Here is a 26,860-nt window from a genome sequence, read left to right as displayed (position 1 = left end):
TGCAACATTTCCTTCACTCTCGGAGAACGGCCCAGGTCAGCTGCGGTTGCGGTCTTAGAGTGAACGTCGTCTTAGGGACATTCAGGTCCAAGTCTGTTTCTGTAAGCCCAGGCGGAGGTTGGAAAGTGAATTTCTGCAGCAGGCCCGTGAAGAAGAGGAAGAGCTCCATTTTGGCCAGACTTTCGCCAATGCAGTTCCTGCGTCCTGTTAAAAAAGCAGAGAGGAGGAGGAGATGGAGGAGGAGGAGGAAGAAGAGGAAGAGAAAAGAGAAGGAGGAAAGAGGAGGCGAGGAAGGAGGAGGAGAAGAGGAAGAGGGAGGAGAAGGAGTAGGGGAAGAGCATGAAGAGACAGAAAAAGAAAGGAAGAAGGTGGAGGAGGAGGAGGAGGAGGGGAAGAGGAAGGGAGAAGGAAGAGGAGGAAAGGAAGAGGAAGGAGGAGGAGGAGATGAAGAGGAAGAAAAAGGAGGAGAAGGAGGGGAAGAGGATGAAGAGGAAGAAGAGGAGAGGAAGAAGGTGGTGGAGGAGGAGGAGAAGAGAAAGAAGAAGGAGGAAGAGGAAGAAAGGAAGAGGAAGAAGGTGAAGGAGAAGGAGGAAGAAAAAGGAGGAGGAACGGAAGAGGATGAAGAGGAAGAAGGTGGTGGAGGAGGGGGGAAGTGGAAGAAGAAGAAAGAAGAGGAGGAAGGGAAGAGGATGAAGGAAGAGGAGGGGAAATGTATGATGAAGAAGAGGAAAAGGAAGAAGGTGATGGAGGAGAAGGGGTTGGAACTTCCAGACTAGGAAAAGGTGTTCTGAAGAATTTCCCAAACACGCAACTTTTGTGCAATGGCAACACAACCCTTGCAAGAAAAGCTGCTGATGGGAGGAAGTTCTCTTCACCGCAGTTATTGCCTCTCCCAACGCTCAAAGTCTCCAAGAAGGTCTTAATTACCTAAAGAATAAGGCACGAAGGCATCTTTCTTGACGAAATTCCCGCTGGGATCAAGGAAGTGGTTGGGGTTGAATTCGTGGGGGGTTTCCCATTGGCTCTGGTCAAGCAGGACTGAAGTCAATGATGGGATGACCATGGTTCCCTGGAGGACAGGAAGGAGAAGATCAGAACAGGAGCCTCAAATCCTTGTCTCAAATCTTTTTTCAACTGGTGGACGTGGGGTCACCTGGAGTCAAGACTGAATCATAGGCACCACAAATATAAATCCCTTAATACAGGAGTCAGCAACCCGCAGCTCTGGAGCCGCTTGTGGCCCTTTCATCCCTCTGATGTGGCTCCCTGTCGCTAGTCGGCTCCACAGTTGATAGGGCTTTCGGTTAGGACAGGTAGAGGAAAAAGGACGCCGCGCTAGGAGGAGACTCTATGGACTTCCGGTTGGCTCTAGGACTGAATGGGGGGGGGGCTTCCGGTTAGGAACTTTGTGGCCCTTTGAGTGTTTAAGGTTGCCGACCCCTGCCTTAGTAGAGTTCAGGCGGGGCATCCATCTATTTTGAAGAACCCAGGCTAGGGAAAGTTAGCTCAACCTACTTCCATCAAAATGGGATTAATTACAAGCCATAGTGGCGCAGTGGTTAGAATGCAGTATTGCAGGCTGACTCTGCCCGCTGCCAGGAGTTCGATCCTGACCGGCTCCAGGTCGACTCAGCCTTTCATCCATCCGAGGTGGGTAAAATGAGGACCCAGATCGTTGGGTGCCAGAGGCCGACTCTGGAAACCGCTTAGAGAGGGATGTCAAACACTGCGAAGCTGTCTATAAGACTTCATGCTATTGCTATTAATTTCAACTGCATCAGATCCAGGGCCAGGAATATAGGTAGTCCTTGACTTATAACAGTTTGGTCAGTGACTGTTTGAAGCTACAACCAAACCGAAAAAAGGCGCTTAAGGCCGTTTTTCACATTTACGACCGTTGTGACATCACCTGGTCAAAATTCAGATGCTCGGCAACTGTCTCATATTTACGATGGTTGCAGTTTCCCGGGGGTGTATGTCACGCGATCCCCCCCTTTTACGCCCTTCAGAAAAAGCAAAGTCCATGGGGAAGCCAAATTCACTTTATGATCATGTTACTGACGTAACAACCCTAGTGACTCGCTTAACGATCCTGGCAAGAAGGGTTGTAAACCTGCTTCAAACAAACAAACAAACAAACAAACAAACAACAAACAAACAACAACAGAGTTGGAAGGGACCTTGGAGGCCTTCTAGTCCAACCCCCTGCCCAGGCAGGAAACCCTACATCATCTCAGACAGATGGTTAGATCTGTTGGATTTTCTTAAAAATTTCCAGTGTTGGAGCATTCACAACTTCTGCAGGCAAGTCATTCCACTTATTAATTGTTCTAACTGTCAGGAAATTTTTCCTCAGTTCTAAGTTGCTTCTTTCTTTGATCAGTTTCCACCCATTGCTTCTTGTTCTACCCTCAGGTGCTTTGGAGAAGAGCTTGACTCCCTCTTCTTTGGGGCAGCCCCTGAGATATTGGAACACTGCTCTCATGTCTCCCTAGTCCTTCTTTTCATTAAACTAGACATACCCAGTTCCTGCAGCCGTTCTTCATATGTTTTAGCCTCCAGTCCCCTAATCCTCTTGGTTGCTCTTCTCTGCATTCTTTCTAGAGTCTCAGCATCTTTTTTATATCGTGGCGACCAAAACTGAATGCAGGATTCCAAGTGTGGCCTTACCAAGGTATTATAAAGTGGCACTAACACTCGCGTCTCACTTAGCCCTAGAAATTTTGAGGGCTACCTGTGCATGTGGGTGTGTGGGTGGAGGGAGAGGGAGTTACCTGGTTACCACCTTTAAAGTGCTCCATGGCATAGGACCGGGATATCTTCGGGACCGCCTTCTGTTACCACATGCCTCCCACCGGCTGGTACGCTCCCATAGAGAGGGCCTCCTCAGGGTGTCAGCCAAACAGTGTCAGCTGGCGACCCCCAGGGGGAGAGCCTTCTCGGTGGGGGCACCTACCCTCTGGAATGAGCTTCCCCCAGGACTTCGACAACTTCCTGACCTCCGGACCTTTCGCCGCGAGCTGAAGACGTATCTATTCTTCTGAGCAGGACTGGCTTAAATAGGGTTTTTAAACATGGATTTTATTGGGGTTTATTTTATATTTTGTATTGTATTTTAAATTTAGGCCATATTGAATAAGTTTTTTAAATAGTGTTTTTATTGTAATATATTGTATTATTTTATCTGTCTGTTCACCGCCCTGAGTCCTTCGGGAGAAGGGCGGTATAAAAATTTTATTATTATTATTATTATTATTATTATTATTATTATTATTATTATTATTATTATTATTATTATTATTATTATTATTATTACCTTGGGTAGGAAGTAGCCTCTGAAATGGGTGTCCATGGAGGTGCTTCGTGGGACGTGGGGCAGGAGAGTGATGAAACGCTGCACTTCGTGGATCACCGCGTTGGTGAAAGGCAGGTGGCGTCGGTCTTCGTAGGTGGCCCAATGGCCAGGCTGCAACACTCGCCCGAGTTCCTCTTGGACCTTCTCTGAAGCCAGCCCAGCAAAAAAGAAGAAAAGCAAACACTGTCCAGGTCAAAGCCAATCTGTCCGCTTCAATTTCACGCCATTCCCCCTCCTCCCCCTCCTCCTCCTCCTCATTCATCCACTCTTGATTCCAGCCCGTTTCCATATGATATTCTTCTCTATTCTTTTTTTTTTTAAAAAAAACCTCTCAGCAACAAGCCCCCCCCCCTTCCTTTTAATATCTTCTTCTACTCGTGTTTTGCTTGGAGCGAATTCCCCCTGTGTAGAATGCATGTTTTATTCTAAGCGTTTTGGTATCTCCTTTTTCTTAAGTTCGACTTTTTTTTTGTTTTGTTTTTTTAATGCAGGGGTCTGGAGCTGTGAGATGTCTAGCAAAACTTTCGAAAGTGTCACTTCTCACCTGCAAAGACGTTATGGTTCATATACTGGTGTAAAAAGTGTTACCTGGTTAAGTTCTTATTAAAGCCAGTTTCTTGGTTGCTGTAACCTCCTTTCCTTTCCTTTCCTTTCCTTTCCTTTCCTTTCCTTTCCCTTCCTTTCCTTTCCTTCTTTCCTCTAAGAGATCCTCTCTCCCCTTCCCTTCCCCTTCCTTTCTTCCTTCATCCTTCCTTCCTTCCTTCTTCCCTTCCCCTTCGTTCCTTCCTTTCTTTCTTCCCCTTCCTTCGTTCCTTCCTTCCTCTTCCTTCCTTCCTTCTTTCTTTCCTTCCTCTTCCTTCCTTCCTTCCTTTAAGAGATCCTCCTTTCACTTCCCTTCCCCTTCCTTTCTTTCTTCCTTCATCCATCCTTCCTTCCTTCTTCCCTTCTCCTTCCTTCCTTCCTCCCTCCCTCCCTCCCTCCCTCTAAGAGATCCTCCCTTCCCCTTCCTTCCTTCCTTCCTTCCTTCCTTCCTTCCTTCCTTCCTTCCTTCCTTCCTTCAAGAGATCCTCCTTTCACTTCCCTTCCCCTTCCTTTCTTTCTTCTTTCATCCATCCATCCATCCTTCCTTCTTCCCTTCCCCTTCCTTCCTTCCTTCCTTCCTTCCTTCCTTCCTTCCTTCCTTCCTTCCTTCCTTCCTTCCTTCCTTCCTCCTTCCTTCCTTCCTTCCTCCATCCCTCTGAGAAATCTTTCCTTCTCCCTTCCCTTCCCCTCCATCCCTCCCTTTTTTTGTTGGCTTGCTTGCTTCAATCCATTCTCTTCCACTAAGTTTGCAGCCAGATAACCCTTCTCTAATTTCCTAAGACAGACCCCGTGAAATTGTCTTTCCGCCTTGTGCTTTGTCCCTGTCTCTTGGAGTGTCATTTATCGCTCATCTTTTGACCCAAACATGCTCTGAAAATCGAAAGCACGGACGTTGTGGGAAGCCACCCCATACTACCCTTACACCTATGCATGCTAGAAGAGTGGAAACCACCAACACCAGCACCACAACAGAAAGCAACAACTCACTCTGGATCTCCGGATACCTCATAGCCAGCAGAACGGCCCATTGGAGAGTTGTGGCCGTGGTTTCTGTCCCAGCCATGACAAGATCCAGAATGGACGCAATTAAATTATCTTCGTGGAAGAGGTTCTCTCTTTTGTTCATGTCCTAGGAAAGGGAGGGGGTGTGAGAGGACAGAGGAGGGGACATGATAGATGTTATGGGCACAAAACCTCCAGTCCACCCACAACTTCTGGAGGCAAGCCGTTCCATTGATCCCTTGTTCTCACTGTCAGGAAAGTTCTCCCTAGTTTCAGGTTACTTCTCTCTTTGGTTAACTTCCATCCATTACTTCTTGTCTGACTTCCAAGTGCTTTGGAGAATAGCTTGTCTCCCTCTTCTCTGTGTCAGCCCCTCAAATATTGGAAAACCGCTTTCATTTCCCCCCTAATCCTTCTTTTGTTATAGACATTCCTAGTTCCAACAAAGGGAAGATGTTGCTTGTATGCTTATGATTTATATTGATATTGTTTCCTGATTGCTTATTTGTACCCGATGACTATCATTAAGTGTTGTAAGTGTTGTATCTTGAGGAATGTATCTTTTCTTTGATGTACACTGAGAGGGTATGCACCAAGACAAATTCCTTGTGTGTCCAATCACACTTGGCCAATAAAGAATTCTGTTCTGTTCTGTTCTGTTCTGTTCTGTTCTGTTCTGTTCTATTCTATTCTATTCTATGTTGGGTCTACCTCTGTTTTCCTCTGTCATTCAGACACATGAGATCAATAAATCTGAGCCATTTTGATGGCATGGGTGATATGTAGTCATAATAACATTCCTTTCTCAGAGAGTCAAAGACATCTTGCCCTGCACCTGGAAGGCTGGAATTGGGAGGCATCTCCAGTTGGAACGATGTGTGATTGGACCGTGTGATGGACATGTGGGTACAGAGGGAAGGGACTTGGACTTTCCTTTGGGTGGGGAAAACCTAGAAGCTTTCAGATTCGGGTTTTCCCTGATGTGCCAATATGACATCCCTACTAAAATGGAACTTTGAGGAGACTCAAGCCTCGGAGTTTTCTTTCGTTGGGGGTGTTACTTGGATTCCTGACACTACGATGGTAGTCACCATGGTATTACGGGTGATGCACATCATGTGACCACTATCTAGTCGGATGGCATCCGGCTGCCCACACCCTGTCTGTAATCTTTGTTACTTGCGCCGGGCACACCTGTTCCTGCTTGTAGACTAAAGCTTCTGTGTAGCTCCTGAAGCTGTTGCCATTGAGATCCTGTCGGCTACTCTTGATGTAATCTCTGATAATCACTCGGACGTCTTCGATCTTCCGAAGCAAGGTCTTGTGAGCGTTGAAGAGAAATCCCAGGAACGGGTAGAAGTTGAACAGCTAGTCAGCATCAAAGGCAGGAAAAGGAGAGGAGAGAAATATAAGAAAGACGAAGGACCATGCATCCCTGCTTGCAAAAGAGAACAATAAGATCCAGACTTTGCAGATGCCAGACTTTTGCTGATGCTAACTCATTCTAATAATTCCACTCCCCCCAACTTTTTCTAGTTTTTTTTTTCTTTGTTATTGTTGTGGCCCCACCAGCTGCCAGCGGAGCAGATGAGGAGGAGGTGGGGGAGGAACTCGACCCAGTCCTGGAGTCTGGGGAAGGCTCTGATGGAGGATCTGCATCAGAAGCAGAGATGGAGCCACAGCCGGCCGACATTCCCCAGCTGCCTTCAGAGTCGGGGATCAGCAGGGAAGAGAAAGACCTGGGGCCTGTTCCAGATGCGCAAAGCTGGCTGAGGACCACTGGGAGTTGAAGTCCACAAGTCTTAAAGTTGCCAAAGTTGGAGACCCCTGCTTTAATGCCACAACATTTAAAGCAATTTATTTTCCCTCAAAACAAATAGGAACAATGGGGATGGGAGGGCGGGGGAAAGTCCAAAAGATTTGGGACAAAACTTTATTGGTCATCGCTGAAAGGAAAAACCTCTGAGGTGAATAACCGGCTTGCTTAAAATTGTTCCCAAGTATTTCATGTCGGCGGTTTGGCAAAGCGACGTAGCCGTTGCCAATTTCGGTGGTGCAATCACGGTCGTGCTTTTGAATTTGTTAAATTTGTTGAGGAAAGAGAAAGGAACCGCAGGGGCAACCACACACAGCTTACGTGCAACGTAGGAGACCCGAGGAGACACATCACTTCATCGATGAGTCTTAGAAGGGTGACAAAAGTCGGGGTGTTGTACTCAAACCGTTCCCCAAACAGCAGAACAAAAGTGATGTTGGTCGCAGCAGCGTTGAATGTTCGCAGGTCGAAAGGTTCTCCTTCAGAGTCAAAGAGAGGAGAAACTGGTATCAGTGGAAACAGCTGAAGTAAGTTGTGGGTGCTGCAACACAGGAGGTTTTTTTTAAGACAAGGTTGGACAACCGTTTGTCTGAAGTGGTGTAGGGTTTCCTGCTTCAGCAGGAGGTTGGAGTAGAAGACCCCCAAGGTCCCTTTCAACTTTGTTATTTTTGAATTCTGTTAGGGGAATGGAGGCTAAACCATATGACGAAAGGTTAAGGGAACTAGATGTGTTTAGCCTAAGGAAGAGGAGGATTGGGGTGATTATGATAGCAGTCTTCCAAGATCTCAGGGGCTGCCACAAAGAAGAGGGGATGAATCTATTGTCCAAAGTACCTGAGGGCAAGAGAAGAAGCAACGGGTGGAAACTAATCAAAGGAGAGAAGCAACCTGGAACCAAGGAGAAATTTCTTGACAGAGAGAACGATTAATCAGTGGAACAGAAGTTGTGGATGCTCCAACATTGGAGGTTTTCAAAAAGAGATTGAACAATTTGCTTCTGAGGGAACAAACAGAAAAGGATAATGGACTTTTTAGAAGGAGGAGGAGGAGGAGGTGGAGGGGGAGAAGAAGAAGAAGAAGAAGAGGAAGAGGAAGAGGAAGAGGAAGAAGAAGGGGCATGCATAAGAGCACAAACCTTCCTACCCTTCCTGTCCTAATGTTTCCTTTGATTGTATCCAATTCGTATAGTTTTTCTTTTTTAAACTTATGCTTATATATATGCTTATATATCGTATAGTTATTTCATGCTTATGCTTACATATACTATTGTGACAAATAAATAAAGAAGGAGGAGGAGGAGGAGGAGGAGGAGGAGGAGGGGAGTGGATCCTTTTTTTAAACAGTGCAGCTTGAACAAAATCACTAGTCACAGCAATGTGGATAAGCACAAATTGTCGTGTAGAGCAAAAACAGCACCAGGAGTGTGTCAATGGTGAAAAGATGAAGTCTGCAAAATGACTAAAAAAAACCCCCAACATCACCTCCCGTAACATAAAATATAAAAGAACCAACATAACATAACAGAAACCACTAAGGGGGTGGTTTAATCTTGCAGCTGCCAATCTGGTCGAGAAACACACACACACACACACAGGTGTTTTAGGGCCCGGTGAAAAATGTATACAACATTTCTCTGCCTGGACCTTTTTCCATTATCCCATGACCTGTAAGGGTCGATTCTCACCTGCTTCTTCAGGATTTTGAGCCTGTTTTGTATAAAGAGACACCTGTAAACCCATCCATCAGCACTGAAGTGCCCCACCTATTCTCCAGTTGACATCAAAGCACCATGAGATAGAATTATGAAGGCTTTGCTCAGACAACTTAGAATGGTATTTCACAACCTTGGCGTAGCCTTAAGACGTGCGGACTTCAACTCCCAGAACTCCCCATGCTGGCTGGCTGGTTGGAGAATTCTGGGAGTTGAAGTCCACACTTCTTAAAGTTGCCAAGTTTGAGAAACACTATTCGAGAAGACAAAATGAGCTGTTACTAAGAAATAACTCCATTGCAGACAGAGTACAGCAATCTCCAGGCTTTGGCAAGTGCGCACGAGGCGCCACAGTTTCAACGCTTGTTCCCGACAAATGCCCCTCCCACTAGCACCTCCTTACATCTCAGTCCCCAGGTGTGCCTTGTGAAAGGGCGGAAGGGCACTCTCCTCCCTCGTAACTGGCTCAGTCTGCGTTGTTCTCGTCTTCTCTCTTCCCTCCTTGCTCTCGGATCAGGAGGTGGGTAGTCCTTGCTTTTCTCCTGAACTCTCCCTGTCTGCAGGCATTACTAATTCAGAAAAGCCTTGCCTGGACTAACTCTGCCCTTCCCCAATTTCCTCCATGGCCAACCGAGCGGGCCTTTCGGTCTCTGTTGGCTCTTGTTCCAGCTCATCTTCCCCTGCAGATTCAGACTTCGATGGGGGCATGTCACTCACCTTGGAAAGAGTTAATATTCTCTATCAGAAAACCGAGCTCTTCGTGGATGCATTCCTCAATGTGTTTTTTCCCCACCCCAAGGTTGCGCATGGTGGACACGGTAAATCTTCGAGTAGTCCTCCATAACTCTCCAGTGGAGAAGAAAACCCCTGTTGGGGGAAGATAGAAGATACGATTGAAGAAGAAGAGTTGTTAATATTCCAGGGTTACCGTCAAGGGCAAAGAACCAGGGCTATCCATTAAGTCGTAGCGTGGAAGATTTATTCAAGATAAATAAATCTTGAATCTCCTATATACACAGAAATCTGATCAGCTAGCGTTCAGTACTAAATTGGCACCAGATAAGGGTCAATGGAATTCAAGAGTAGTTGGACTTTGATCACTTGCAGCAATTTAAGGACACTAAGCTGATGACGTGCTTAACTCCACCCTCAGTTCTGCCTGTTCTTCTCCTACAGCTACCATCTGTTCCCATGGAGTGTAAGAAATTTAGGCATACAAACTCCACAAACATCTGCAAGAAAATAACCCGGCTCTGAGAGCACCAAGGAGCCCACAAAGTCCACAAAGAGGAGGGAGAAATTTCAGATGAGAAGTCAACCAAGATACACCTTGGATAGAAGCCATTCAAGTGCAAGAATAGGCAGGAAATTGGGATTCTCCACTTGTTGATCACAAGTATAACTCCCCGGAGCTCGAACCCAGCTCAGTTGCAGCTGAACAATGCCTGGAATTGTATTTAGTAAGATCTAGAACTGGTGTCTCCAAACTTGGGAACTTTAAGTCCTATTATTGAAACTGCCAACCCTTCTGGACACATTCCATCTTTTTTCCCTCATACCACCCTGCCCAGAAATGTTCAGCAACCTACATCTGTTGAGGTTCTTCAAAGGGGCTTTTAAACACAAACGATTAGCAACGCTGTGCCGAGTTCCACCAGGAAATAAGATTGGGATAGCCAGATTTGAAGGCACATCGTATTTTGGTTTTCCTTTTGGGTGGGCAAGCGAGCGTTTACCGTTTCCATGCTGAATTTGCTCAAATATAGGTATGGAAGGCCTGTCCACAAATTCCTCGGTGAAGTTCACAAGGGCATCCTTCACTGCTTCGTAGCCTGTCAACACCACCACTTTCTTGAACCCGAAATAGAGAGTAAAGACAGGTCCGTATTTTTTCGCAAGCTGAAAGAGAGCCAATAGAAATAGAACGACTGTGTCAAAAGAAAGCAAAGGAAGTCCCAACAGCCATAGGTGCCTTGGGTGAAATCCCAAACCAGCTGGAGAACCACTTGAACACCATCGGCATTGACCAAATCCCCATCGGTCAATTGCAAAAGGCAGTTTTGCTTGGAACAGCTTACATCCTGCAATGGGACCTGTAACGCCATCAGACATCCACATTTGCCTCTCCCAAGTCCTCAGCCAGGACTCAACAGATGGGCAAAAATGTCAAATCCGGTCTAAACATTTGGTTGATTGTGTGACAAGCCATGATACTAATAATTGATTATCTGGAGCATCCTTTGAACACCCTCTGCATTGACAAAATCCCCATCGGTCGATTGCAAAAGGCAGTTTTGCTTGGAACAAGCTTACATCCTCCGACAATATCTGTAAAACCATCAAACATGCACATTTGTCTATCCCAGTTCCTTGGGAAGAAATGGGGTGGACAAAAATAACAAGAATCCACTCTGAACATGTCTCTGGCTGTGAGACCGACCCTAATAAGAGGTTTATTGATTACCCTTACCATGTCTTAGGGGGCCATTTTTAAAGATGGCCACAACTCTCAGAAATTAGGAAATTTCTCGCACATATGTGCTAGTCGTTCCCGACTCTAGGGGGTGCTGCTCATCTCCGTTTCAAAGCCGAAGAGCCAGCTCTGTCCAAAGACGTCTCCGTGGTCATATGGCTGGCATGACTCAATGCCAAAGGCACACGGAACGCTGTTCCCTTCCCACCAAACTCTATTTTTCTATTTGCATTTTTTACCTGCTTTCGAACTGCTAGGTTGGCAGAAGCTGGGACAAGTGACGGGAGCTCACCCCGTTATGCGGCACGCAGGATTCGAACCACTGAACTGCGGACCTTTTGATCCACAAACTCAGCATCTTAGCCACTGAGCCATTGCATCCCTCTAGAAACTAGGGTAGGGGGCTTAAATATGTGATGCCTTGTTCAAGGCCAACTCTCTGTGTTGTGTGCGTGAGCGTGTGTGTGTGTTTGTGCGTATGTGTGTGTGTATCTGTGTGTGTAATGCACACAGGTCCACACGCTTACAAAAACCACACCCTTTCCAATAACTTTCAGAAGTCAATACTGGAAGGCTTGTCATTTACTCCCTTTACGGTGAGCGGCTGAACTTTAGAACAATTCTGATTATTCGATTCCAGCTCCCAGCTATGATATCCACTCCTTTTTTCTTAAGAGCAAACACGGTTTTCTTGGGTTAATAAATATGTATTAACACCTCCCAGGGTGGCATTGCCAGAGTCAGCCAACAACCACCCCACCTCAAAAAAGTTAAAAAGAGTTAAAAAGATTTAACTCTTTTGCTCTGCCAGCAGTTCCAGCCTAAAAAAAATTACCTCCATTCCTGTCCTGGCATTCTATAAACATTGTAGACTGCAATAAAACCCATCCTAACCTGCCATCAAAGTCAGTAGAATTGTCTGCAAAATATATTAACCTAGACAATACACTGTTCACCAAGCACTTTTGGATGTTAAAGAAAAAAATTGTAGATCAAATTAGATATATATGAATAGAATAGAATAGAATTCTTGATTGGCCAGGCATGATGGGACACACAAAGAATTTGTCTTAGTCTTTTTAAAATTTAAGACAAATTTAATTTCTCTTTGTCTTTCTTTTTTTTTTTTAAAGCCATTAGAATTGGAATGAGCACTATTGCATTTCGGGGAAGCAAGAGAAGAATTCTCAGCGCTTATGTTAAAGCCGCATTGTAATTGTTGTTATTTCTACGAGCAGAATTTGCATCTCTCCCGTGAACTGTTCCTCAGATGGAAACTGGTGTTGCCCTCCTAACAAACAAACAAACAAACAGTCAATCAACATCATCAAAAAAGCACAACAAAGAATGTTCTTTCTGGGCCAACTCAGAAAGCTCATCACTCTGCTAAACAAAAAGAATAGAATTCTTTATTGGCCAAGGACACACAAGGAATTTGTCTTGGTGTGCATGGTCTCAGTGTACACTCTATTCTAAACAAATAATTCCCTCAACATTTTCAAACTATTCACTAAGTCTGCACTACTATTAATCATCCCATCATTCCCATCACCCATCTCCTTCCACTTATGACTGCATGACTGTAACCTTGTTGCTGGTATCCTTACAATTTATACTAACTGTTTCCTAATACGATTTGATTGCTTATTTGTATCCTATGACTATCATTAAGTGTTGTACCTTATGATTTTTGACAAATTTTTTACGTACACTGAGAGCATATGCACCAAAGACAAATTCCTTGTGTGTCCAATCACACTTGGCCAATAAAGAATTCTATTCTATTCTATTCTATTCTATTCTATTCTATTCTATTCTATTCTATTCTATTCTATTCTATTATTCTATTATTATTCTATTCTATTATTTTATCCTATTCTATTATTATTCTATTCTATCATTCCATTCCATTCCATTCCATTCCATTCCATATTTTCTTTTCTATTCTATTCTATTCTATTCTATTCTATTCTATTCTATTCTATTCTATTCTATTCTATTCTATTCTATTCTACAAACAAACAAACAAACAAAAACCCTCATTTTTAAACCTCCAAGAATGAAAGGAAGGCATTCATTCCTAAGGAATTTCAAAGTCAAGAGTCGAATGAAATGCACACACACACAAGCATGCATGGACAAACACCTGTCTTGTTTCGCACCAAGCAAAACTTTGACGAATAGCTCAAGCAAACACCGAGCAAACCTAAGCAGAATTCACATCCTGCATTCCGGTGGAGCACCGTGGACTCCACTGGTTTCAAGCCAGGCATCCTGGAGGGGAAAAAAAAAAATCTTAGCATCCTAAGAAGGGGAAACTCTTGAATTTGCACGGGGTACCTGTCAGCCCTCCTTCTCTCTCTCTCTCTCTCTCTCTCTCTCTCTCTCCTACCTTTAGCAAGGACTTGTCCTGCCTTTTAAAATCCAGCAAGTGCAGGTGCCCGATGATGGGAAGCGGCCAAGGACCGGGCGGCAACTTTAAAGATGGTTTTTGCAAGAGAGCCGGCAAATAGGAGGATGCAAAAAGCAACAGGAAAAGCAACAGAACGACGGACGCAGGGAAAGAAAAAAGGGAATCCAGCACAGCCATTTGCAAAGGAGGAATGAAATGCGGGCTCAGGTGTGGCGGAAAGGAACGTGGGCATCGGCTGCCTCGTTTGCTCAACCCTTTGCCAGCGCTTGAAGCTTTTATAAGTCGGGCTGCAGAAATGGGAAGAGAAAGACTGTTAAACCCCACCCTCTTTAACCACTTCTGGAGAATGTGGTTTAAGCAGTTTGCTGATTGGAGGAGAAAAGCAGTTTTAAGTTACCAGCTCCGTGTGTGAGGCAGGTAAAAGCAATCATCAAAACTATAATTTTGGAGCCATCCCAGTGGTGGGTTGCTACCGGTTCGCCCAGTTTGGTTGAACCGGTAGCGGCGGCCGCTAGAAGCAAGAAGAGGCTTCTGCCTGGACGCTTCTGCGCACATGCGCCCGCGAGCGAGCTGGTAGCAACGGGTTTTGAAGCCCGCCCCGCCCCATCCGGTTTTTGGATCAAATTCAGTAGCCAAAGAACATTTTCCAGAATGGATGCATGAGATATCATGAGTGGGAAAACATGACAGTATCCGTCTGCCAAGAACGCTAAGTACAACCGACTGGCCACTAAGCAACTCACTCTTCTTCAGGTCTTCCTCTGGCTAACTTTGGTTTCACACTTCCCTAATGGTCGGTGGTCACCTTCAACATCCTACAAGGCTTGGGATGTGGTTATTTGAAGGGCAGTCTTTTCTCATCTGCCCAACTCAGCAGACTGGGGAGAAAGTTATGAGTCCCCTCTCTTAAAGAAGTCCATCTAGAGTGACCAAGACGAAGGGCCTTCTCCATGGTAGCTCCCTCCCTGTGGAACATCATACCCTGCAGTTATAAAATTGACCTCATCTTGACATCCTTTCCTCAAGGCTCTGAAGACATAGTCCTGGTGACTCCAGGTTCATAGGGGAACCCATCAAGCAATTCGTTTGATTGTTGTCCCTGGGGTATATTGGGGGGGGGATTCAATTGGTTCTCTATTTGGATTTTTATATCTGTAAGCTGTCCAGATCTCCGTGAGTGTATTGGGCAGTCAAATAAATGTTCCTAAAGCCATGACAAATCTAGACAGCCTACTAAAAAGCAGAGATACCCTACCAGCCAAAGTGCGTATAGTCAAGGCTCTGGTTTTCCCAGTTGCAATGGATGGCTGTGAAAGTTGTATCATAAGGAAGGCTGAGCGCCAAAGAATTGAGGCTTTTGAACTCTGGTGCAGGAGAAGACTCCTGCGAGTTCCTTGGACTGCAAGGCGATCCAACCGGTAAGTCCTAGAGGAGATCAACCCTGATTGTTCTTCAAAAGGTCAGATCCTGAAGATGGAACTCAAATACTTTGGCCACCTACTGAGAAGGAAGGACTCCCTGGAGAAGAGCCTAATGCTGGGAAAGACTGAGGGCAAAAGAAGAAGGGGACGGCGGAGAATGAGGTGGCTGGCTGGAGTCCCTGAAGCAGTCGGCATGAGCTTCAATGGACTCCAGAGGATGGTAGAGGACAGGAAGGCCTGGAGGAATGTTGTCCATGGGGTCGCAATGGATCGAACATGACTTTGCAACTAACAACAACAAAAATAAATAAAAATAAAATAAATAATGGATCATATTGGGTATCAATGGTGCTACGGGTTCTCACAAACCTGGGTGGGCTTTCATGGCAAACAAATCTCAACCCTTCAACTTAATATTTCTGTCGAGTTTCTTCCCCTGGCAGGTTGGCCGTGGCCTCTGACTTCTTCTCTGCAGTAGGTGCTCCAACCAGGTAGAATATATTTCTTTGCGACGCTTGACTGGAAATGTTTCATCAAGAGTTGAAAACAGAGGGCAGACCCCCCGTTTGTCCTGCTTGCAGTTCTCCAAAGAATGCAGACCAACCAAATTCCTGGCTTTGTATATTTTTCAAAGTCTGGAATCATTCATCAGCAGTTGCCCAAAATTCCATCTTGGGGTTATCAAAGGAACAATGAACCGTAAGGTTGGTATTGTACAAGGCTAATGAAAATAGACACAACATAGACCAGACCCAACTCAAGCAAGTCTTCTTCTAAATTCTCTTCTCTCTTGAAGGAGGCAAAAGAGAGAGTACATTCTCATAGAATTATGGAATGTTAGGGATGGAAAGGATCCATGGAGGTTTTCTAGTTCAACCCCCTGGCTAAGACAGGAATCCTTATAACATCCCGGATAAATAGTTGTCTGATCTTTTCTTGTAAACCTCCATCGTTTGATCATTTATCAAATAACAGAATTGTTATTTGGAAGGGATCTTGGAGGTCTTCTAGCACAACCCACTGCTCAAGCAGGAGACCCTATACCATTTCCGACAGATGGTTATCCAACATCTTCTTAAAAAGAGTGTTGGAGCATTCACAACTCCTGAAGGCAAGTTGTTCCACTGGTTAATTGTTCTATTTGTCAGGAAATTTCTCCTTAGTTCTAAGTTTCTTCTCTCCTTGATTAGTTTCCACCCATTGCTTCTTGTTCTACTCTCAGGTGCTTTGGAGAATAGCTTGACTCTCTCTTCTTTGGGGCAGCCCCTGAGATCTTGGAAGGTTGCTATCATGTCTCCCCTAGTCCTCCTCTTCATTAAACTAGACATATCCAATTCCAGCAACTGTTCTTCATATGTTTTAGCCTCCAATCTCCTAGTCATCCTTGTACATACATAATAATAATAACATTCATACAGCAGAGATCGAGAGGAAGCCCAGCTAAAGTAAGAACCAGAATACAGAATATAGAATAACAGGGCTGGAAGGGACCTTGAAGGTCTTCTAGTCCAACCCGCTGCTCAAGCAGGAGACCCTAGATCAGCGGTTCTCAACCTGTGGGTTGCGACCCCGTTGGGGGTCGAATGATGATTTGCCAGGGGTCGCCTAAGACCATCGGAAATATGGGAATTATACTTGCGAGTCGAAGAATCGCGAATTCGGTTTCAGGCGCAATGAATTAAAAAACAGAGAAATCTTTGCTCTGATGTCTCCCTCTCAAGCCAGCTGCAATCACTCCCAATCGCTAGCCTAATCTGGCTTCAGGCGCGATAATAGGGGAGGAGTCTCCGCTTTAATGCCTCCGTCCTCAAGGCAATTGCAAGCAGTTCAGATCGCTAGCCGATACGGCTTCAGGCGCGATAAATTCAAAATGAAAATAATTTTATGGTTGGGGTCGCCACATCGTGGGGAATTGTATTAAAGGGGTCGCAGCACTATAAAGGTTGAGAACCACTGCCCTAGACCATTCTGGGCAACCCAAAAGCAGAACTTCTTTGCAGTAGCCTTAGCTGATGATGAGCCATCTCTCTTTCTCATCTCTCTCATCTGTTTCCATCGCTCACTTTTTGACTCTAACTCTCTATCTCATCTGTCTGTCTGTCTGTATCTATACGCACAGTATCTCTCCCTCCCTCCTTCTCGCCCTATGTGTGTATGTGTGTGTGTGTTTAAATGCCCGGCTGACTTGACATGTATTATCCCCAAAGATTATTGCTGCACTGAGACACACCTCAGGTCCCCAAAGGTATGTGTGCCATTGCCCACCGAAGTTGGCCCTCTGCCCACTCATGACAGCATTTTTTTCCATTGCGAGCTGAAACTATGTTGTACAAACGTCGCCGCTTGCTGAGAACAGGGGTGGGAATGACCCAGTGACGCAAATCCCTTCTCCAGGAGACGCTTCTGTTGGGTTCGACCTTCTGCCTCACAGGTCTACGTGCTTCTCTGGTCGAACACAGCCAAGATACGTGTTTTGTTTTTGTTCCCAGTGATGGCTTTCTTCCATCCATGTATGTCTAAGAACTTTCAGAATTGATCTGCTAAGAAACGTCCCTTGAACTCTCTTTATATGTCATAGCTGGCTAGGGAATTCCGGGAGTTGAAGTCCACATGTCTCCTCCTCTTCCTCCTCTCCAGAAACCCCAATCCCTTCTAGCACCGATGATGTTGCCTAATTGGGTCATGAAACATCTGCAAAAAACCCACCAATCTCAGAGAGCACCAAGCACCTCACAATTCTTTTCCTCCTCCTCCCCTTCCTCCTCTCCCTCCTCCTCTCCCTCCTCTCCATAAATCCCAGTCCCTTCTAGCACTGATAATGTTGCCTAGTTGGGTCATGAAAGGTTTAGAACGAAACAACCAAGCTCAGAGAGCACCAAGGACCCCATATTACTTCTTTCTTTCTTCTTCTTCTTCTTCTTCTTCTTCTTCTTCTTCTTCTTCTTCTTCTTCTTCTTCTTCTTCTTCTTCTTCTTCTTCTTCTTCTTCTTCTTCTTCTTCTTCTTCTTCTTCTTCTTCTTCTTCTTCTTCATTATAACAGTCCCTTGCAAATATAGTTACAGGGGTAGAATCCCCCCCCCACTTTAGCTGGATACAGTAAAATAATTTGTTTGTTTAAAAAAAATCTTAGCAATCTTATTTTTCGACGCTGGTTTCTCCACTCCTGATGGGAAAGCTGGTGCATCTCCCTCAAGGGATTAGTACCTGTCAGGGACATACCTGGGTTCTGCCCGAAGGCAAGTCAGCTTAGAAGATAAAGGATGTGCCTTGTGTCTTAAACCACAGGTACAATTTGACAGCTGAGCTCTTCGTTCCTGTGATTAGTGCTTTACTTTTAAGCCCTAAAGTGTTTGGTAAAAATGTGGGCTGTCTTAGGCGTGTGTATTGTAAACCATTTTCAAAGACAACTCTTAAAGGCCAAGAGATTAATCTCATTGAAACCCAAGCTATTAAGCATTGCTTTCCTGTCAAACAACAGCAGGGCGAGAATTTCCTTAGCAAACCTAAGCAGGTGTACAGCTCAAAAAAGAGAGAGAAAAAGTTAATGACTTTTTTTCCCTTCTTTCCATCCACGATGTGGGTGTGAGTGTGTGTGTGTGTTTCTTCAGAGGCCTTTTGTATTCAAGGTTTTTTTGTGCACTAGGATTTGTCTTCTAGGCGTTTTTTTTTCCTGTCACCACAAAGGTTAATATTTGCCTGGGGCCCTAAGGAAAAAATAAAAAAAAAGGCTTTCCGCACGCCCTTTGGCTTCGCTCGCTCCTAATGGTAACCATTGTTGGGATTTTTAACCAGTGAGGTTTTTCTGGCTCCGGCGGTCGATGGATGAGACTTTGTAAAAAAAAATAAAAAAATAAAAAAATCTTTGGGCGGTTTTATCGTGCTGATAGCAATAAAAATAAAGTGCTTTGGGAGGGATCCACAAAGCTGGGTGGCTGAACGCAGCTCTCCAAATTGCAAATTGTTTTTGGCAAACTTGCCTTTTTTTTAAAAAAAAAAAAGAATATTCTAAAGAGGACTAAAATATATTGTTATGTAAGGAATAAATAAGTCAGAGAGCTAGTGTGATAGAAAGAAAGGAAGAAAGAAAGGAAGAAAGAAAGAACGAACGAAAGGAAGGAAGGAAGGAAGGAAGGAAGGAAGGAAGGAAGGAAGGAAGGAAGAGATCAAGAAAGAAAGAAAGAGATTAAGAAAGGAATAGAATAGAATAGAATAGAATAGAATAGAATAGAATAGAATTTTTTATTGGCCAAGTGTGATTGGACACACAAGGAATTTGTCTTGGTGCATATGCTCTCAGTGTAAAAGAAAAGATACGTTCATCAAGAAAAGACGATTGATGAAAGACAGATGATAGATTAGATAGATAGATGATAGATAGATAGATATAGATGGATCGATAGATGATAGATGTAGATAGACAGAATCTTACCACATGAGCACCAAATATTAACTGACAATTTTAGGTAAGGCATCTATTCTGTGAGAGAGAATAGCAATAGATTGGTGACAATTTCTCAGTTTTGTGTGAGATTAGATTCCCCAAAGTTTAGCATCCTCCAAATGATTATCCCAAAGAATACCGTTTGTCAGACGTTTTCATTGAGTTCCTCTGGTGCATTACTAAATTACCATAAACACAGATTAATGTCCAGAGAATGCCAAAGATCAGATTACATTCCTTCGTGTCTCTGCAAATTACTGAGATTAGGGATTAAGTCTGTCAGGGTTTGCTTGTTGCTGATCGTTTCCCCCGCCTTCTCATTATATATATATATATTTATGTAACATGTTTGTGTGCCCAGTATTCTTTACCTCTGGGTTTACACAATTTACAATTCCATGGGGCTGAGACTGAGTGACCAAGCTAAAGCAAAGTTGAAGATCCTCATGGCCACCCATGGTTGTAGCTCCTATGTGCCTTTACCATTTGTGTGGCTGATGGAAGTTGGAGTGAACCAACAACTGGAGAACCTACCTCTGGAGTGGAAGCGTTACACTCTCTTTTGAACCAGTTTGGTGTAGTGGTTAAGACACCGGTTTAGAAATCAGGAGACGGTGAGTTCAGGTCCTGCCTTAGCCATCAAATCTAGCTGGGTGACTTTGGGACAATCACCAGGAGACAGTGAGTTCTAGTCCCACTTTACCCATGAAACCCAATTGGATGACTTTGCAACAATCACCAGGAGATGGCGAATTCTAGTTCTGCCTTAGGCATGAAAGGTGGCTGGGTGACTTTGGGACAATCACCAGGAGATGGCGAGTTCTAGTTCTGCCTTAGGCATGAAAGCCGGCTGGGTGATTCGAGCCAGTCCCTCTCTCTGCCCAGCCTACTTCACAAGGTTGTTGTGGGGAAAAACAGGATGAGGAAGGTGCGTTGAACATGTTTGCCATCTTATTTGTAAAACTAATAAAGGTGGGATACAAATAAATAAATAAAAACCGAAGTACAATGCTCTAAATTATCCATTATTTGCGTCACCGGCGGCTGGGGAAGATGGGAATTGTCGCTTAGCCCTTTCTACTCGCCCAAAAGCATTTGGTTTGACTGCCTCTTCTGCTTTCTTGCAACGGTTTTAAGTCCATTTCAACCACCTTTGGAGAATCATCCAAGGACCTCGTTTCAGATGGCATGGCTGGTCTAGTGAAGAGAAGGACCAGGGGAGACAGGATAGCATCTTCCAATACTTGAGGGGCTGCCACAGAGAGGAGGAAGGGGGTCAAGCTATTTTCCAAGGCACCTGAAGGCCAGACAAGGGATAATGGATGGAAACTGACCAAGGAGAGATTCAACCTGGAAATAAGGAGGAATTTTCTGACAGTGAGAACAATCAACTGATGGAACAGAAGATGCCTTCAGAAGTTGTGGGAGCTTCATCCCTGGAAGCTTTCAAGAAGAGACTGGACTGCCGTCTGTCAGAAAGGGTGGAGGGTCTCCTGCTCGGGTGTGGGGGGGTTGGACTAGATGACCTACAAGGTCCCTTCCAACTCTGTTATTCTCTAAGGTGTCCAGTTTTAAGTTGGGTGGGACATCTAGAGCGGAAAATATTTCTCCCCGTTTCATATTCTCCTTTCGCAGCAGCTCAAGTCACATGAGGAGTAAAACAAGTTGGATCAAGAGGTTTTTGTTTGCATTACATTAGAGTCATTTATTCACAATCCGGGCAAAGCCTATTTTTTACGCTGCCTGCTCCAACATAATACAGATTCATATTTCCAGCCAGTGGTTATATAACCATCCAGGTGGGTTTTTTCCCCATTGACGAGGTAGAGTAAGGAACCCATCAGAAGCACAAACAGAGGACAGCGATACGAGATCGTTTTATTTCTTCCAGCCATGGCAACGAAAGGGGCTTATAACTCGCTATTGTTTCTCCGTTAATTTTTCACCGAGATGAAAAAGAAATATTACCACTCTTAAATCATTACAAGCAGTCCTCAACTTATGACCATGATTGAACCCAAAATTTCCATTGCTACGTCAGACATTTCTTAAGTGAGTTTTGCCCGGTGGTGAAATGTAAAATTTGTTACAATCAGGCAACTCAGCTGGGATCGCCAGATCCTTTTAAAAGCATTTTTTCTACAACCTCTTCAGCCAAAAAATTCTTTTAAAAGCCTCTGATGATCCCAGCTGAGCTGTGTGATCATCAGAGGCTTTTTTTTTAACCTTTAAAAGCATTTTTTCAGCCGAAGAAAAAATGCTTTTAAAAGTTTTTTTAAAAAAAAACCTCTGATGATCTCGCGGCTCAGCTGGGCATGGGGGGGGAGCAGGGATTTTTGCTACCAGTTCTCCAAACCTCCCACCACTGCTACCAGATCAGGCAATCCGGTCTGAACCGGGAGCATTTCACCCCTGGTTTTGCCATTTTACGACCTTTCTTGGCCAATTGTTAAGTGAATCACTGTAGTTGTCACATTCTTGTCACGGTTGTTAAGTGAATCTAGCTTCCCCATTGACTTGGTTTGTCAGAAGGTGGCCAAAAGGGATCACGTGACCCCAGGACACTGCAACTGTCATAAATATGAGTCAGTTGCCAGCGGCTGAATAGCCAGAGAGGTGACACATAGATTAATAAATAAAATATAAAAATAAATGGGCGACATATGAATGTAATAATGTAATGTAATAATTGCTACCAACTTGCCTTCCACTGAGGACCTGTATACTGCACGAATCAAGAAGAGGGCCGTGAAAATATTTGCAGATCCCTCGCATCCTGGACATAAACTGTTTCAACTCCTACCCTCAAAACGACGCTACAGAGCACTGCACACCAGAACAACTAGACACAAGAACAGTTTTTTCCCGAAGGCCATCACTCTGCTAAACAAATAATTCCCTCAACACTGTCAAAATATTTACTGAATCTGCACTACTATTAATCGTCTCATAGTTCCCATCACCCATCTCTTTCCACTTATGACTGTATGACTATAATGTATGACTTGTATGACTTGTTGCTGGCAATCCTTATGATTTATATTGATATATTGATCATCAATTGTGTTGTAAATGTCGTACCTTGATGAACGTATCTTTTCTTTTATGTACACTGAGAGCTTTTGCACCAAAGACAAATTCCTTGTGTGTCCAATCACACTTGGCCAATAAAAATTCTATTCTATTCTATAAAAATTCTATTCTATAATTTAATAAATAAAATAATCTATATTTATTTATTTATATTAGCTAGGTTAGATAGATGATGATAGAGATGATCAATGATAGGAAACGATAGATATAGATAGGATGATAATGATGAAGATAGATAGATGATATATGGATGGATAGACAAGATGATGGATAGATAGATGGAAAGAGATAGAGAGATAGATAGAGAGAGAGAGAGAGAGAGAGAGATGATGGATGGATAGATGGATGAATACATAGACAGACGATGGCTGGATAGATGGAGAGAAAGACAGACAGACAGACAGATGACCGATGGACACACAGATGGAGAGAAAGAGATAGATAGACAGACAGATGATAGATAGACGATGGATGGATAGAAAGAGGTAGACGGACGGACGGACGATGGATAGATGGAGAGAAAGAGACAGTCAGAGAGAGAGATGATGGAGGGATAGATGGATGAATACATAGACAGACGATGGATGGATAGATGGAGAGAAAGAGATAGACAGATAGATAGATGATGGATGAAGAGAAAGAGACAAGTTAGATGACAGATACATAGATAGCTGGATAGATAAATGGGCACCCAATATTGTAACCAACACGGAAGAATCCCAAGCCGGGGAGTGGGTGGGTGGGATTTAAAAGGGTGTATTAGAAAGTGACACCCCCTCCCCAGGTCCAAGATCTCGACAGGGCATCCCAGCCCTTGTTCTGCTCACACTTAGGTCTGAACCCCAGAATGTTAAGAAATGGGGGAGGGGGGGAACCCTGTTCATTGTGGCTTGTTGCAAAAAAACCAAAAAACCACCTTCCTTCCAGGAAAAGCCCATCTTTGCCCGACCGACTCCTTGGGCAATGGGTGCAAGGCTTTATGGGCATCCTGGCTTATCCGTCCCGTCCCGCATTGTGGTTTCTCTGCCCCGCCCGTGATTTTTTGTTTTCTTGTCTTTTCTGCTGCAAACCAGCATCTCTGAGCACGTGGCGCCTGATCAGGAAGCAGCTTCCCCGCCAGCGTTCGAAAGGGGCGGGGCTGAGCGCTTCCCGCTCGATTCGCTCGGCTTTCTCCTCCTTCGGCCTGGCCTGGCTCGGCGCTCCGCTGCCAGGCCTGGGCTGGGCCTCCCTCATTCCGGAAGCGGGGAGAACCGCGATCGTAGGCAGCGTTCGGGCCTCGCCCCGTCGGTTCGTCCGTCTCCGTCATGTCCACCATGGTGTTCGGATCGAAAAGCTTCAAGCCGAGGGCGCCGGATAAGGGCGCCTTCCCCTTGGATCATTTCGGTGAGGGGTGGGTGGGATGGGTGGGGAGGAAAGTGCGCATGCGCGGCTCTCTTCGTGCCACAGAGCCTCCCGGCGATAAAGAACTCCCACCATAGAGATGGCAAATCTAGAGCGTCGCCACCCTCGCGCTCGCTCGCTCGCTCTCTCTCGTACAGGGTTTCTCAGTGGCTTTAAGGCAGCTGGACTTCAACTCCCAGAATTCCCCAGTCAGCCATATTGGCTGGGGGATTCTGGGAGTTGAAGTCCATATTTAAAGTGGCCAAGTTTGAAAAATGCTGTTTTAGGCCATAGGGATATTTCTCCACCCCAGCTCTGTGAGACCCCAATATTTTTCTTCTGATGCATTGGGATTACACCTTCCATAACTCCCAGGCTAAAGATCAATGGTGAAATCTATGGGGGTTTTTTTACTACTGGTTATGTGGGCGTGGCTTGGTGGGCGTGACGTGGCTTGGTGGGCGTGGCAGGGGAAGGATACTGCAAAATCCCCATTCCCTCCCCACTCCAGGGGAAGGATACTGCAAAATCCCCATTCCCTCCCCACTCCAGGGGAAGGATACTGCAAAATCTCCATTCTTTTCCCACTCCTGGGGGAAAGATATTGCAAAATCTCCATTCCCACCCCACTCTGGGGCCAGCCAGAGGTGGTATTTGCCAGTTCTCCAAACTGCTTAAAATTTCCCCTACCGGTTCTCCAGAACCTGCTGGATTTCAACCCCTGCTAAAGATAGCCGAACAAAAGCACCAAGCTTGCAAATCCCCTACGTATCGATCCAATTAAGATTTTCTCCTGAATAAACCCCATTCCAAAGTTGAAGGCAGCCAGTTGTGTAAAATCACTTTCAACAATTGTTTGCCTGCTGGACTGTTTGCGGGGGAACATGTTTAGTAAGACACAGTTTGTGAAAGGATTAGGATTTAAAATAAGAATAGAAGAATAGAATAAAAGAAGAATAGAGAATAACTGAGTTGGAAGGGACCTTGGAGGTCTTCTAGTCCAGCCCCCTGCTCAGGCAGGAAACCCTACAGCACTTCAGACAAATGGTTGTCCAGTGTCGTCTTAAAAACATCCAGTGTTGGACAAGTTCTGGAGGCAACTCTGATTAATTGTTCAAAATTGTCAAGAAATTTCTCTTTAATTCCAGGTTCCTTCTCTCCTTGATTAGTTTCATCAGTTGCTTTCTTGTCTGGCCTTCAGGTGCTTTGGAGAATAGTTTGACTCCCTCTTCTTTGGGGCAGCCCCTGAGATATTGGAAGCCTGCTATCATGTTCCTTCTAGTTCCTTCTTTTCATCTGTCCTAGAACTTCCATCCTTTTTCCAGGCTCTTCATCCTGTCTTTGGCATACGCTATTCTTTTGGGGGTGCTCTTAATTCTAGGGTTCTTTACACTTTTCCTTCTAAACGACAAAAATAAAATAAAATGGTGAGGTTTTGTTTTTTCGTTTTTTATTTTTTGTATAGGAGAATGTACGCTTTTCAAAGAAAAATTCATGAAGTGTCTGCAGGCAAATAACTTTGAGAATGGATTGTGCAGACAGGAGTCGAAAGAATACCTCGAATGCCGAATGGAGAGGTGAGAACTGCTGAGGTTAATGGATGTTTAGCTCGCTCTCCGGATGGGCTAAATTAGCTCTTCAGACATCTCTGGTCTGTGCAATCTCAAGACAGGAAGGCAATTACACACACACACTTTTTCCCTCTGGGAGAATAAAGCTACTCCAAGTGGCCCAGAGTTACTTTACCTGTATGTAACATTTAATAAATAACTGTCTGGTTTGGCTCTGCAACCCAACAAGAAAGACACAGACTTCAGAGGATCATTAGAACTGCGGAAAAAACAATGGCTACTAACCTGCCTTCCATTGAGAATCTGTATACTCCACGAGTCAAAAAGAGGTCTGGGAAAATATCTACAGACCCCTCACATCCTGGACATAAACCGTTTGAACTCCTACCCTCAAAACGATGCTATAGAGCACTGCACACCAGAACAACTAGACACAAGAACAGTTTTTTCCCGAAGGCCATCACTCTGCTAAACAAATAATTCCCTCAACACTGTCAAGCTATTCACTAAGTCTGCACTGCTATTAATCTTCTCATCGTACCCATCACCCATCTCCTCCCAGTTATGATTGCATGACTGTAACTGTTGCTGGTATCCTTACGATTTATATTTATATTGATTGTTTCCTGATTGCTTATTTGTAGCCTATGATTATCATTAAGTGTTGTAACTAATGATTCTTGATGAACTTATCTTTTCTTTTATGTACACCGAGAGCTTATGCATCAAAGACAAATGCCTTGTGTGTCCAATCACATTTGGCCAATAAAAAAAAATTTCTATACTATTCTATTTAACAAATAATAATAATAATAATGTAAAAATCCAACATTGCTTTAAGAAAAGGTTGATCCTCTTAGCAAGTGTATTTCGTTGTTGTTTAGTTTCTGTTTCGTGAATCACTCCCTGCCAACTGTTAAGTATATTTTTATTTAGCAGAAGAAACAGCAATGTACTAATTAAAAATAAGTGCTGGGGTTAAATTCTATATTCTATATTCACTTGTCCTGTATCATGTGCAAGAACCTTCTGTATATGTTCTAGAATTTATCATACACACACAGATACACCCAGAGAGCACTCAATATAATCCTTTGGGTGTGTGTGATGGCTTTTAGAGAGACTAAATTATTCAACAATGGAAATGAACAAGGCTAAATGTGCAGCTTTGAAGCCTTTAACGATTTATTCAATCTTGTTTGATTTCTTCAAGGGAACTGATGGCCAAAGAGCCACTGGAGAAACTGGGGTTTAAAGACCTAAAGGAAGAAAAACCCGAAGACCAACCTGAGACAGTGCAACAAAATCCCTCCTGACCCTCAATTCTGATCCCAGAATCTGCAGCCATATATATATATATATTGTACGTGGCCTTGTTTGCGTTTCGTTTTAAGAGAAAGTTATTCTCGAAAAAGGTCACAGAAATTCAGCAAATGGCCGATTTGAAGGCATTCACTCCAGAAGGATGGTGATGGTGTTTTTCAGCTGTTTCAGTAATTTTGGGATAGTTTTTCCCTTAAAAAAGAAAAGATTGAGATGCCTTTGGACAGAATGTTTGGACTTGTGTTGAAACTGATATTAAGAATATTAAAATCAGACGTT

General features: G+C 44.3%; 2 protein-coding genes across 2 annotated transcripts; one reads left to right on the top strand and one right to left on the bottom strand.

The window, feature by feature from the left end:
• Nucleotides 1–13: 13 nt before the first annotated feature.
• On the bottom strand, nt 14–23,613 carry LOC131185331 (cytochrome P450 2W1-like). Its single transcript, XM_058157769.1, has 11 exons — nt 23,257–23,613; nt 17,993–17,999; nt 13,332–13,639; nt 10,203–10,365; nt 9,184–9,333; nt 7,077–7,234; nt 6,134–6,307; nt 4,925–5,066; nt 3,317–3,501; nt 928–1,069; nt 14–204 (listed from the first exon to the last, which is right to left on the bottom strand). The coding sequence occupies exons 1-11, from the start codon at nt 23,611–23,613 to the stop codon at nt 14–16; spliced, it is 1,977 nt and encodes a 658-aa protein (XP_058013752.1).
• On the top strand, nt 23,501–26,752 carry LOC131185398 (cytochrome c oxidase assembly protein COX19). Its single transcript, XM_058157891.1, has 3 exons — nt 23,501–23,690; nt 25,153–25,264; nt 26,472–26,752. The coding sequence occupies exons 1-3, from the start codon at nt 23,612–23,614 to the stop codon at nt 26,572–26,574; spliced, it is 294 nt and encodes a 97-aa protein (XP_058013874.1). The 5' UTR covers nt 23,501–23,611; the 3' UTR covers nt 26,575–26,752.
• Nucleotides 26,753–26,860: the final 108 nt, after the last annotated feature.

Source organism: Ahaetulla prasina, chromosome 14, assembly GCF_028640845.1.
Source record: "Ahaetulla prasina isolate Xishuangbanna chromosome 14, ASM2864084v1, whole genome shotgun sequence".
Classification (NCBI taxonomy): domain Eukaryota; kingdom Metazoa; phylum Chordata; class Lepidosauria; order Squamata; family Colubridae; genus Ahaetulla; species Ahaetulla prasina.
The sequence above is the reverse complement of the archived record's forward strand: the minus strand, read 5'-3'. Positions and strand labels throughout refer to the sequence as shown.

Coding starts and splice junctions, on each gene's coding strand:
- LOC131185398 (XM_058157891.1), top strand. CDS start 23,612: ATGTCCACCATGGTGTTCGGATCGAAAAGCTTCAAGCCGAGGGCGCCG. Junction 23,691..25,152: donor CTTCCCCTTGGATCATTTCG/GTGAGGGGTGGG, acceptor TTTTTTGTATAG/GAGAATGTACGCTTTTCAAA. Junction 25,265..26,471: donor CTCGAATGCCGAATGGAGAG/GTGAGAACTGCT, acceptor GATTTCTTCAAG/GGAACTGATGGCCAAAGAGC.
- LOC131185331 (XM_058157769.1), bottom strand. CDS start 23,613: ATGACGGAGACGGACGAACCGACGGGGCGAGGCCCGAACGCTGCCTAC. Junction 10,366..13,331: donor AGGACAAGTCCTTGCTAAAG/GTAGGAGAGAGA, acceptor GCTCTCTTTCAG/CTTGCGAAAAAATACGGACC. Junction 6,308..7,076: donor TCGGGTCTCCTACGTTGCAC/GTAAGCTGTGTG, acceptor GATGCTGACTAG/CTGTTCAACTTCTACCCGTT.